We start from the raw sequence: 14,011 nt of genomic DNA on the forward strand, positions 1-14,011 counted from the left end.
ATAATTTTTTATAATATTTATTAATTCATCATGAATAGTTTGAATGTATTTGTTGATCTCGTGGTTGTAGGTGTTTAATATCTGAATTTTATATCCTAGATTAACCTACCTGTAAAACTATTTGTTCATAGATAATGTTCCGAAGTATTTAAATCAATTCTAGTATTCATTTGTAGAAATCCTCTTATTTCAGTAACATCTTCTTGCCAAGAAATATGTCTGGCTGTATCAAATTAAATATATTTTCCTGTACTAACGAATAAATCTTTCGCATATGAAGGCTCCCTCGGGTCATGTTCTCATGACAAGCGTAAAGCAAAGAGCAATAAATGTATACGTGACCTCACCAATCTAGATATTTGGTATAACTTAATTTATCTCGCCTTTCTTGAGACGTATTAAAAGATCTGAGTCCCAAATGTATAGATTTTAATATGAAAGGATTTTTATCTATCTTATTTCTAAAGATGGAATCGTAATTAAAAACACTGTTAATATTGTAAAAAAAAAAACTGAAATAAACGTACCAATAGCTAGCTAATAATTTTTTTATAATCAAGCAAATATCACTCACGTGTTTTATGCTTTTTTCTTAATCAGCAAATCGGAGTTTAGAAACGCAAATATCTCGCACAAAATAACAGTTTTATAGAGACGGTCAACAACGAATAAAACTGAATTTATCTTTAAACTGCCAAATTACACAAAAAATATCGAGTTTTAATAAAACGTTACACTTAACACAAAGACAAATTCGGTACTCTTAAAAAATATTGAAAAATGCAGACGTCTTAGCTATATTAATGAGATTTGATAAGAAATGACATATTTTATCATTTGTTTTAAAGTGACATACGTCTTATTTTAAAGCTAAAATCCATTCTTCTATATATATAAAAGAAAGTCGTGTTAGTTACACTATTTATAACTCAAGATCGGTCGAACTGATTTAGTTGAAAATTGATGGGGAAGTAGCTTAGAACTAGGAGACGGACATAAGAACTTTTTTATCTTGTGTGCATTTTTTTTATACCGCGCGGACGGAGTCGCGGGTATAAGCTAGTTTTAAATAATAATTCATACTAAAAAAAATTATTTTTAAAACTATGATTATAAGGTATATTTAATTACGATCAAAGGTACAAGAGACTAGTACTATAGAAATCTACTTACTACTAAAACTGAAATGTAATAGTTATATATTACTATGTAACTCAACAGACCTCTGTAACAACTGTCTTGCTGTATGTTACAACATTATTAAATAATTTAGATGACTTCAAAACTATATTTTTAAATCCTAATACTTTTCTAACTGAATTTTTCTGAACAAAAATATTTTTCCTAACTTAAGAAACCCACGCGACGTTGCGGAAAACCTACGAGACTAATTTCTTGTAATGGCAACCGCCATTTCATTTAAAATATAAATACGTTGCCATGGCATTGACATTGTTGATTGTCCTGAGGTGTCAAAGTATTTTATTATAATTTGATTTTTAATAATGATTTATAACCTCAAAGAAAAAATGTAAAGGCAATTCACGTAGGATGAAATTTCAAAATACTGGATTTTATTTATAAATGACATAAGTTCATTAGATGTATTGACGTTTATGAAAAGTGTTGCAATATCAAAAAGATTGTGGCGCCCTCATGAGACGATCGTTATATTCCTAGTCAGGCTTTACCTACCTACATTAAAAACTTATACTCAAAACCATTTATTCACAATTTAAATATATTCGGTGACAACCGAAATTAAAAATAAGGTTTCACTTAACGTTATGCAATGACTTAGCGCTTTTACAAATACGTAAGAATTTATTAAGCTAATACGAGTACAGTTAGAGGTAATTTAATCAGTTCTAACAACAGCATTAGCATTAAGAGTTTGCTATTTTTTATTCAAAGGTGTCATTTTAATGTTTTTTTTTTTCGTACTTAGTTGGAGTAAGAAGAAGGGCTACCGCCAAAGAGCAAATCAAGCAAGAGCATTTAAAGGTAAAGTAAGAAGTGTCAAGACACCAGCCATTTTATGCAATTAAATAATCTGTAAGGTTGTTATGATGGATGAATAGGAAAAAAAATAAGACACGATTTTAATAATAAATATTTTAATCTTTAATGATTATAATAGATACACAATATTAACGAAATTCGGTTTAATTAAGATCTGAATTGTTGACAAATGCGCAAGCAATTCATGGTTTAAATTTAAAATTTTACATAGAAATACATCGCTATCGATTTCGACTGCGATGACATTCGTATTGACACACATATTGTCTCTGTTTGTCCATAGACAACTAAAGACAATATACGTCAATACAAATGTCTTTGCAGACGAAGCCAAGAATAGAAAATATAGTATAATATAGGCTTGTGTATCAAAATCGCATAAATGTTACTAAATGTCAAATTACGATTATTATTTTTTTCATAATTTCTAAAAAAAAAGTATTATTATTTTATTATTGTTGTTTTATTTCATCTTAACAAAACTGTAAATCATGACAAACTCAATTTCATTCGAATAATTCTAGATGAATGTACACAAGCCAATAATTTAATACATTCAGAATAAATATGCCTACAATTAGCACAAATGTATTATTTTTTATATGATATATATTTATGATATATATGTATATATTTACGACATATATTTTATTAAATAAAATAAGCATTAATATTAAAAAAAAACATTTATATTCTCACGTTATATTTGTGCGAAGCCTTTTACATTTAATTGCATTACAACATGTAACTATATCTTATTAAGTATCTTAGCTTTGAGATATATTTCATTAATTAAACAAAATAAAATTAGGCTTCAAATATAAAAATTAAATCATTAAAGCCAGTAATTCAAGGGGAAGAAAAACATCGACCATAATAAAAGTAGGTTTACACAGCAGACATACAAAACCATATTATTTTTCATTCTTTGAAAAACCTGAAATTTTTATTTCGTAAATGTTACAACAGTGTAAGCTCACAATATTTAAAAAAATCTTAATCTAACTGCGTGCAATCTTACTGTTATTTTGACTATAAAAGAATTGTGACAATGTTATTTTTTTTATTTACTTAATCTATTCCACATATGTTACGATAGAAAATATACTAAATCCCACTCAGTCATTAAGTGATCACTAAGGAAGCCCTTTATTGTAGATTTATTAAACCCAGTCTATTATAATGACCACCCTTAGTACTTAATGACTCTGAGTGCCAGTAACTAAGCTAGTTATTCCCGTCTTTTCCACCATTTACGTAATACATCAATTGTTAAATATTACTAAAAACATATGAGTTTATATTTAATTATATATCCTATAAAACAGTATGAAAAGCGATTGCTTTCAGCTAATAAAAAAAAACACAAATTAAGCAAATTATTATGTATTATTAAAATAATGTAAAATTTCATATATTTTTAAGATTACTAAGCCTTAAGTATACAAAATATACGTTACGTAAAGCTTTACCGGATTTCGCCAAGTGATAATTTAAATTGTTTAGAATTTAAGTATACAGTTAGAGTAATTTATATTTATTTAACACATTCAATGCAACAAACAAGCTGCTGTTCATTTTAATACATTTAAATAGTTATTGGCATTTCGAGTGTTAAAATATAAACCATAAAATCTAAACAATTTCAATTAAAAAAGACATAAAATCCATAAAAATCATAATTTTTTTTAATAAGATTTAAATTAAAAATAGTAACCCATTTAATGGTTACCCTACTTCATACATTTATAATGATATTTTTGTTCAAACACATAGTTTACGTTAAAAATAAACGTTTATACTTCAAATTCTATATATTCTAGTTCTAGATAGAAATAAATTAATACGTTATTAATTAAAAAAAAATTATACAGTTAGTCCTTTCTACTTCCCGATTGTAATATTAAAAGTAAACATGCTGTAAAAGTCTGAATAAAAATCTGAAAGGCTAGACACGAATTCATATTAGCTAACATAATTATTAAAAAAATTAAACTAGGCATATCAAATTGGTGCTCGTATAATGAGCTACAATTTGATGTATTTATCCTTATACAGGATGTATAAAAATCCATGTATTAATTTATTTTGTTAAAAGTTGTAAAAAAAAATTTGTGGTCTTTTAATCGTTGTATAAAGCAAACATTTAAGGGACAATTCCTATTATAAAAAAAAATCCATGAATCCTCATGTATCGTAAAAAATTGAAACAAAAATAAATAAACATGCGAATAATATTTGAAATCATACATTTTATAATTTTCTAAACATTGTTGCAAAAAATATTGATACTAGTTTTAATGAATTTGCAATAAAAAAAACAACTCCTATATAAAGGCTTTTGATTTCGGTTAAGATTTTTAACGTTTTTATTTTCAGTCTTAATCCTTTATTTTTAACATTATGTATGTTGTTACCATGAAATTTTAAAACTGTCATGTTTTAAATGGACAATAAATAAATGATTCCATTACATAATGTAAATAATACATGGAAATTGAAAATTCATCGCTTGACGTGTTTCGTTTTTTTTTTTTAATTTGAGAGAAAAAGAAAATTTCATAATTTGGTTATTACCGTTGGTAATATTCGGGCAGTATATTACCACTTAGTACAATAGAAAGGAGATAATAAACTGTATTTTTACTAAAAATTCTTTTAAATTATATCCATTTTTTTATTACATATTGTTATTATATTTACAAGATTTATGAAAATTACCACAATTTCAATATTTTATTTCGATTTTTTTTTTACTGAAAATCATAGTAAGAAGAAATTAATACATTTACTTTTTGAAGATTTGCTATAATTGATTAAATCTATTTAAATAAGTATATTTTAGTGTTTCCACTATACGAAGCACGCGGGAACGCCTATAAAACTAAGGTTATATAAATTGATATATCGTAAATTATTTTGTTCGCAAAAAAAAATTAAAGCTTTTATATAAGAATGAAATAAAAAAAATAAATTTGGATAGTTCTATAACAATATGAGTAATATTTATAATTTAAAGAAAGGAACAGGAATGATAAAAAAAAATGTTACGCGAAATAAATAATTAAATGATTCGATGACAACTAACACAAGTGATTTTTTTTTTTTAAATATTAAGGCTCACACTAAGTGTGTGTAAATTTATTTAAAATTAAGATATGTTATGACAATTTTTTAACCTTTAAATAAGTTCATAAATTGTATAGTTTTCAAGCATTTTAAAGACGATCGAATTAGTTAAAGAATTTTATTTTTCCTATTTTTAAGACATATACATTCCAAAAATTAAGGAGACAGTAAATTCTCTGCTCACCCCCACCACGTCAAGAGGGTGAATGAAATTTAATATTTATCTATCATAGTATTATCTCTTGAGATAATGTTATATTAAATGAGATTATAATTTACGTGGCTTAAAGTTACGTAATGTAATTAGAATGATTTTAACCAAATTGTATAGAGCTCTAATCAAATGGCCATTACACCGGTGGTATGGTCCAAAGTACAGCGGTTCTGTCCGCTGACGTAGACAAGAATGAGAAGTCATCCGGATGCCATCTAGCTGATATCACCTTATCGGGATGTCGAGCAACTGGTACGCTTGGCATCGCACAAGTTAGATCACCTGAATAAAAAAAAAAACAAAATTATTATTTTTTTTTTCACTTAAGTACTCTCAATGTAAGGAAAATTATGAATCTAATAGTTTAAGTATTTTTATTCTAGGTATATATAGTAGGAATTTTTATAAGGACATAACATTCTGGATACTATATAAAACTAAACTAAAAAATAAAAACACACCTTGTAGATCAGTTAGTACAACTCGACCATCATATCCTGCGGTCAACAAGTAATAGGCGCCAGGTGAAAGACGTACACTTCTAACATCACCCGAATGCGGAGTAAAGCGTTGCAGAGCTCTGGAGCCGCGGACATCATGGAGGGCACATGAACCATCGTCATGACCACACACCAACAAACGACCACTAGGATCCACCGCGAGAGATGCCACTGCTGAACCCTAAACAAGAATATTTTAACAATGAACAATATTGTTTAAATCATTTAACACATTAACTACCAATTTTATTAACACAAGGCAATGTAAAAGAGATTTGCGTTGCGAGCGCTTCATTCGAACAATTGAGTCGTCGATGCTAATCGTCTATTCGGTAAGTAAGGGCTTAAGCGACTAAACTATTTAAATTTGCTACGCCAGGTTCAAAATTGTAGCTACTTTTCTCAAGAAAATCCTGTCAATTATAGATTTGGGATAGTAAAAAATGGTTTATGTCAAACAAATCATTTTTTTTTTCAAAGTACTTGGTACGTTATAAATCAATAAATACCAATAATGATTTAAGTATATATTCTTACCTTATTAGCATGACCTGTGGGCGGTGATATAATGTTAACACATCCACCAGTGCGCAAATCCCAGAAGCGCACCGACTTGTCCTGACTTCCAGATACAAACATCGCACCACCCCAGTTATAGAGCGACAGAACGTGGCCGGAATGCCCGCTCAGAGCCTGCAAGGAAAATTATATTTACTCCACTAGCAGCCAGCAATTTACAAACATTCGCGACCGTAAAAGTATTGTTACAAGATTAATATAATCGACTATAATGTCCTTTCATAGACTGTAATATCATCCACCAATAGTGTCACAAACTTATGCTATGACAAACCAATATTCAAAGATAATAATTAAAAACATGTCTTCCTAAGTTCTTGCAACAACAATCGCTAAAAAAACTACAAATCTTTTTAATATTATAAGAACGATGTAAAATTTGACTTCAAACAAAATATAGAGCAATATAAGCCGGAAATAGACTAAAATACAATCCAGACTCAACACAGTTTCATTTTATCCAGATTCACATTTTTATGAATATCTCGAATAACAAAGAACAATGGACAACGTCGACGTTAACAATCATCTTGTACAAGAGTAAAAGTTGAAATATAAAGCTGTATCTGTTTGACAAAGACTCAAGTCATTTCATTTTCCTTTGCCTCTACGACAGATAAATTATTTAAATCGATAAACACTACAAAAAATAAGAGAACGTCAGCAATACGAATGCTAAAATTGAAACTCATAGCCCATTGATACTAAAAATCCTAAGAACCATTTATATACCAAATAGCCAATTTGAAAAAGACCAATTTAGTACTCCAACTAATAACCGCTTTTGTTTTTCGAAATCTATATATATAAAAGAAAGTCGTGTTAGTTACACCATTTATAACTCAAGAACGGCTGAATCGATTTGACTGAAAATTGTTGGGCAGGTAGCTTAGAACCAGGAAAAGGACATAGGATAATTTTTAGCCCGTTTTCTATTTTTTATTCCGCGCGGACGGAGTCGCGGGTAAAAGCTAGTTGATTAATAAATCAACTTTGTTTAAAATAACACGACATTATACGTAACAGTTCTTTGAATAAATTTCAGTGATAGAAGAAATTATACAAGTTGACGCTTCTATCATCTTTTAAAGGAAAGTACTTCAAATGTAGGCCCTTGACTCAAAGGAAATTGTCTTCGTTAATGGCTAAAATAAAACGCTCACTTTAAGGTAACATAAAAAGGGTCGAGATAAAAATCGTCCCTTGCCCTTAAAAAGCAATTTGGATCACCTAATACATAGCCAACTCTCGAGTGACTTGGCTCCTTAAAATTATTACAACGTCATGACAAAAAAGGCAGGATATAAAATCGGTACGATAGTCTTCAAAACATTCTTAAACGTCATAAGCTTGTAGAAGCATACAACATACAATTTCATGTACTCTATATTACAGTTCATTATTCATACTAGTAATCAAATACGTTTAATTACTAAATTGTAGCTTTATCTTTTCTTCTTAATGGCAACTAAACATACCAACTGTTAAACGTCTCTGTCATGTTATAATTTAAAAAACTTAAATTGCAATATTGTTTATAGAAGTAACTTACTTGGAATGTCTTTCCCGTGGCGCAATCGGTGACATAAATCTTGCAATCGCCAGCGCCGCCGCTGACCAGAAGACTTGTTTTATTCGAGGTGTCCTCTATGAAGCACACATCCCGAACGGTGCCATCATGCATGGTAAGTTCCACCTAACAAAGTTTCAAAAATAAAATAAAAAAATGATTCCGGAAAAAAAACGTTGTCAAGGCATTAACTATTTACAGTCTATACTGTTCCGTTCAGCCATTTCAGAGATACCTTCAATCCATCCATCCATTCATCTAAACATTCGCATTTATAATATTAGTAATATGTAAATAAATGACACGCCAGTCTTTGAAATACTGCTATCAATTTAGATAATTTAGACATGTCATTTGAAAGGCCTGATAAATTCAATTTAAGAAGACCCCTTTTATTTGATGACGCAGGTACGTTTTACTCATCAACAAAATTGTCGTAAACTAATCGATTAGACAAAAAAACACTAAACCCTTATAAAGCCTTTATAGACCTCTTAAGTTCCCTGCAATTCACTTTGAGCAATACTGGGTAAATTAATAGAATACCAGTTTCGTAGTCTTCGTCGAGACGTGTTGCCCTTCCGATGTTTTTAAATCAACATATATAGGTAATGTTAACATAACAATATATTCATCCAAACGTCTGTGCTGTCTGATTTGATTCATTAACACTGATGCTCAAATACATTTACAGACAAAATATGACAAAATAAAACGTTCCAAACATGCTAATCATCTAAGATATTAGCATAATAAAATTCTCCCACACACAAAATTATATTTATGTTTTTTCAATCAAATGAATAGATTACAGTAAAAAAAAAAACACGGGTTACAAAGACTGATATTTCTCGTCATAATAATACTGGTTGCATATTTTTCTTTATTATCATAATAACCGATAATGATAAATTTACTATCTTAATATAACCTTACTAATATTATAAATGCGAAAGTTTAGATCAGGGATTCCCAAAGGGGTCGATATCGACCCCCTGGGGTCTTAAAATTTAACTTTAAAGCATTGATAATTCTCACTCTGTCTTCTTCTATTGACCTAAGTCAGAATGAAAAATAATAATAATAACAACAATTGATCTTAAAAGTAGGTAATTTGGCCATCTGGGGGTCTGTGGTAACAGTTAATTTTTGAAAAGCGAGTCACTTGTCCAAAATAGTTTGGGGATCCCTGGTTTATATGTATGTTTGAAAGAAGATATCTCCAGAACTGCTCTACGGATCTTGATGAAATTTGGAATGAATCTATAACATAGTCTGCAAGAACACATAGGGTAATAAAATAAGGTTATATCTTACAATTTTTTTTTTTATAGGAGAAGGGGGCAAACGAGCAACGGACCGAGAAATACAAATATTATAAATGTGAAAGTTAAGAAATTTGGCATAAATCTATAACATAGTCTGCATGATGGGTCATAAATAAGTTTTTTTTAATTTCGCGCGGACAGAGTTGCTGGCGAAACCTAGTTTATAATAACTGCAGTTGTTAATAACCCAATTAGTTATAATTATATGCACAACATATTTATCAAAACATTCACAGTAAATAGAGTGTTAATCGAAACAATCCGTGAGATGTATTCTTGTTCAGAAACCATAACACTGTTCACGGTTTCGAAGCAAGATGACTCATTACATTGTCGTTTTCACCCACGCTTGAGTTTACCATATTTAATTAAAAATTTCACCAGCGAATAATCAAAATAAAACTTTTTTAGTGGTATTCTAATATTAGTATACTATTTTAGTAATGCATTTCTAATCTTACTATTATATGGATGGCTATTGTTAGAAGGTAGCTCCAGAACGGCTGTATTGATCTCGATGAAAAAGATCTCCGAAAGAAGCACAGGCTAGTAATTAAGTTTTTTCTAAATCCGCGTGGACGGAGTCGCGGGCGACAGCTAGTAAACCAATATGTTATTAATATGATTGAGAAGGTAATTTTATGTAATGCACGCAAATTCCCCTGGCGAAGGGAAATCGTTCCAAGGAACAGGTCTACGTGCAACTTTGAGTAATTAGTTGGCAATGCGCTCTCGAGAAATAACTTAAGCAAGGCGACAGCGCGTAGGGTATCAACATGTCTGTGGAATTGGCGAGTAAGACGCTTGTTTACCTCGCTTTAGATATTTATAACGGTCGTTCTGTCGACCACCGTTTGCGGCAGGTGGCTTACAAGAACACACTGTTAAATGCGTGAACCGCTATTGTAGTACGCAACAATGTATTTTTTATATATCATAGGTAAAGTTAGAATGACAATACGTAATATAGTTGTTTAAAGATGTATCTCATTGGAATATGAAAATTTGTGGTGATATTTTTGAACCTAATTATGTAATTAATTAATTAAGAAACGGCTTAACTCACGTTTGATCGTCCGGTGACGGCACCGACTAGTATGTAGTAATTATGTAATCAACAATTTAATATAAGTTAATAAAGTTAATAAGGATATCAAAAGAAAATTGACTGATATCATAAAAATTCCTTTTATAGTACGTTTTATTAAGCAATCTTAACAAACTATTTCCAGGTATCACTATCTCAGTCCTAGAAGCAATTATATCGCCTATGATAAGATAGCAATTCATTTCACAATAAAACTAATCACCTCAAAAGATTTATTAGACAAAATATCGAAAACATATTTATTAAGCAATCTATTTAACCTATTTAGCACCACATTTTATGATGAAATGATATTCGAAGTGAAAGATTGAAGGACAAATTACAATCTCTATCATATTTTACGCACGCAATTATAATAAGATTTCCACATTGAAATCAAATAATTGCGCATAAGTTTTTATGTTCACTATTTTGCGAAATGCTTTACTAATTAATAAATGCGTTATGTGACAAATATTTTTTTTTTTACTTGTGTGAATTTTCTGTTCCGAAACATTTGTACAAAATCATATTGCAATCAGTTTCATTTTCCTCGAAAAATGTGAGATAACAATGTTATTATTGTTGTTTGTTTGTGACTGTAGAAAACATGCTGTAGGTTTAGTTATTTAAAAACTTGTCTAATTAACCAACAGGTACGTTTAACATTTAACAACAACCACATCAAATATAAAAGTGTGGTAACACTTATTTTATAAAACAAATTAAATACAAAGGTAATTAAGACAATGCGGGTGTATAACGACCGCGACAAAGCAAATACGGTTAGCGAATAAAACAGTAACGTTAAATGAAATAAAGTTATAAATTTTGAATTACAAATGTTTACTTACAATGTAAACATTCTAACTACATATTCTTTATTTAGATTCTACTAGCTGTCGATCGCGACTCCGTCCGCACGTTATAAAAAAACATAATGAGTAGCCTAAATGTTCTTCCAGACTATGATCTACATATATGCCAAATTTCATCGAGATCCGTTGAGCCGCTCCGAAGATACCTTCAAACAAACATCCATCCATCCATTCATCGATCTAAACATTCGCATTTATAATATTAGTAAGAAGTAAGATTGAATATGATATCATAGTCATAGTAAGAAATTTTGTATTTAGGAATGCCGAAAGTTTTCGTTAAAGAAATCTCGTGTTTTTAGATAAATTAATTTGACTTGTCATACACATCACATGGTATGTTTACTTCAACTTAAACATATTTCACATCTCCATGTTACCTAACAGTTAACTTGGTTCATCAAGTGAATAGCATTCCGACATCTTACAACGATTTACATTTGAATAAGGAAGCAAACATGAATATCATTCCGCATTAGACAGCTCGAGATCAGTTATACTTAGCAAGAATAGATCGCCTTTCAAGTGTGCCTACGCTACTCTGAATTAAAACCATTTACGTAGTTAATGTGCGTAATAACAGCTAGTTACTCAGATATCAACGTAAGAGTTGTTAAAGTTATACAAGGTAAGGAAGAAACAACAAAATGTAGAAAACTTTTACTTTTGCTTCATTAAAGGTTGTAACTCTAATACCCGAATACTGAAACGTTACTTAAATATCTCGTTTCGTAAGCATTGCTTACAATTTAACAGACGTCAAAATTTAAGTGGAATACACAAACGCAAATCAAGACATGTAAGCGCGTGATTCCGTAAGTAGACGTATTATTTTTACGTCATGGCAACATCCTTTGTTTTCGGTCAAAGAGTGTATAAAAAATACTTGTTCTCGATTACGTTTTCTTAAAATTCACTTTACGTATCCGTTTCACGCAGCATGGCTTGGACAACCTATAGTTGTAAGACGTGTTTATTCCCAAATAGTAAAGAAAATTAAAATAAAAATACTAAATAATCAAAAATCAAAGAAGGTTGTTAAAAAATATCCTTTCTGTTTAAAGTATTTTTAAATAAAAAAAAATTAAAAAATTTGACCATACTTTTGTAGAATGGAAAGCATCTGGCGTTATGTTTTGACAAGTTTAAATTAATAAAATTTTAATAAATCATCAAGACACTTTTTAAGCAGTTTAAGCGGGCGCAGACAGATGTCGCTATAAACCTATTTGCGATTTCGATATATTCTCGTTCAGTCGGCATTTTTATATAAATACTAGCTGTCGCCCGCGACTCCGTTCGCGCGCAGTTAAAAAAACTTTATAGGGGTATGAATGATTTTGGCCGATTCTCAGACCTACTGAATATGCTCACAAAATTTCATGAGAATCGGTCAAGCCATTTCGGAGGAATACGGGAACGAACATTGTGACATGAGAATTTTATTTCTCCGAATGCGATGATAATGATGAAGCAGACATGTTAACACCTTAGATTTTCACTTTTAAGATAGCTCGCGACCACTCTTAAATTGTTGGCGTACTTAAGTCGACATGACAGTTCTTTTGACAGCAAAATGTCGTTGAGTGACGATCCAGTATAAGAAATGTGATATTGAGTGGCCTTTAAGCATGGTACGATTTGATTGGCATCAAAGTTGAGATGCGTCTTTAACTGACTTACGAGAATTGCATATTGGAGTTTAAGCGTGGTCTTATAATTTAAGACGCTCTTACATATTTAAGTGACGTTTCAGTATTCGGGCATAAGTTTATTCATTGATGAAATTTTTTGTAATAACCATTTTAATGAGATAAAACCACAGAGAGTGTTGACCCTAAACAGCAATTATTATCATTCGGTATATAGTCTACGCGAATCTAAGTGATCTGTCAGCCTGTCATTAATGAAAGGAAAGATTGAGCACGACTATGGCAACGTCAAGCTATCTTCCTTGTTTTCGTATTACATAAACCTTTTACGGAAAATATAAAGCCATAAACATCTGATCTAAAACACCTCAAACGCTAACAGTTGTCTCTTTGTATAGACGTCAGTTAAAAGGTAAAAACGCAAATGATCAGAAAAGTACGTGTTAAGAAACAAAATATCATTTAAGTACTTATTCCACTATGTGAACTGTGATATTTACGTTAGGTTAAAATTTAGTTGAGAATGTTTGTTAAAACTGATGTATTACTTGAAGGAATATAAATTAGAGTAAGCTCAGCTCACTGAAGGAAATACCAGCAATGTCTACTGCTGACATCTACATGACATATGTATACCATACCTCTTGTCCTTCTAGGTTACAAGTGTGGCTGTTGAATCTCATCAATTTAACAGTCTTGTCGTTGGAGCCGGTAGCTAGCAGGTCGCCGGCCGGGCTCCAAGCGAGGCAGTAGATGCTCCCTTTGTGGTGTTTCGTGCGCTTCAGTAGAACAGTCGGGGCTGTTGGTGCACTGATGTCCCTAATACAAAAAATAAATGAATAGAATTTAGAAGACTTTAGTTGTACTAGGGAATTAAACTTCTGCAAAAATGAATCTTTGGCAATGTCAAAAATATAAGTATCGCTTGTACTCAATTTCACTTTGTCTTCATTACATCGCAGATGAGCTTATTAAAGAGGCAGCATATACAAATATTTATTACTATTAAGACTAGACTTAATCTCAACAAACGTCTATCTATAGTCAATTTA

The 14,011-nt window shown here is 30.5% G+C and overlaps 1 protein-coding gene across 3 annotated transcripts in view; it reads right to left on the bottom strand.

The window, feature by feature from the left end:
* Nucleotides 1-5,411: 5,411 nt before the first annotated feature.
* The window catches only part of LOC106717259 (WD repeat-containing protein 47), a 31,589-nt gene continuing 22,989 nt past the window's right edge, over nucleotides 5,412-14,011 (bottom strand). For all 3 annotated transcript variants that reach the window (XM_014511037.2, XM_014511038.2, XM_014511039.2), the window contains 5 exons: nucleotides 13,601-13,778; nucleotides 7,997-8,140; nucleotides 6,403-6,558; nucleotides 5,827-6,046; nucleotides 5,412-5,647 (listed from right to left, as the gene is read on the bottom strand). In XM_014511037.2, the coding sequence (XP_014366523.2) occupies nucleotides 5,502-5,647; nucleotides 5,827-6,046; nucleotides 6,403-6,558; nucleotides 7,997-8,140; nucleotides 13,601-13,778 (844 nt within the window). In that variant the 3' untranslated portion in view covers nucleotides 5,412-5,501. The remainder of the gene's footprint in view (nucleotides 5,648-5,826; nucleotides 6,047-6,402; nucleotides 6,559-7,996; nucleotides 8,141-13,600; nucleotides 13,779-14,011) is intronic.

The sequence above is a fragment of the Papilio machaon genome, chromosome Z, assembly GCF_912999745.1.
Source record: "Papilio machaon chromosome Z, ilPapMach1.1, whole genome shotgun sequence".
Classification (NCBI taxonomy): domain Eukaryota; kingdom Metazoa; phylum Arthropoda; class Insecta; order Lepidoptera; family Papilionidae; genus Papilio; species Papilio machaon.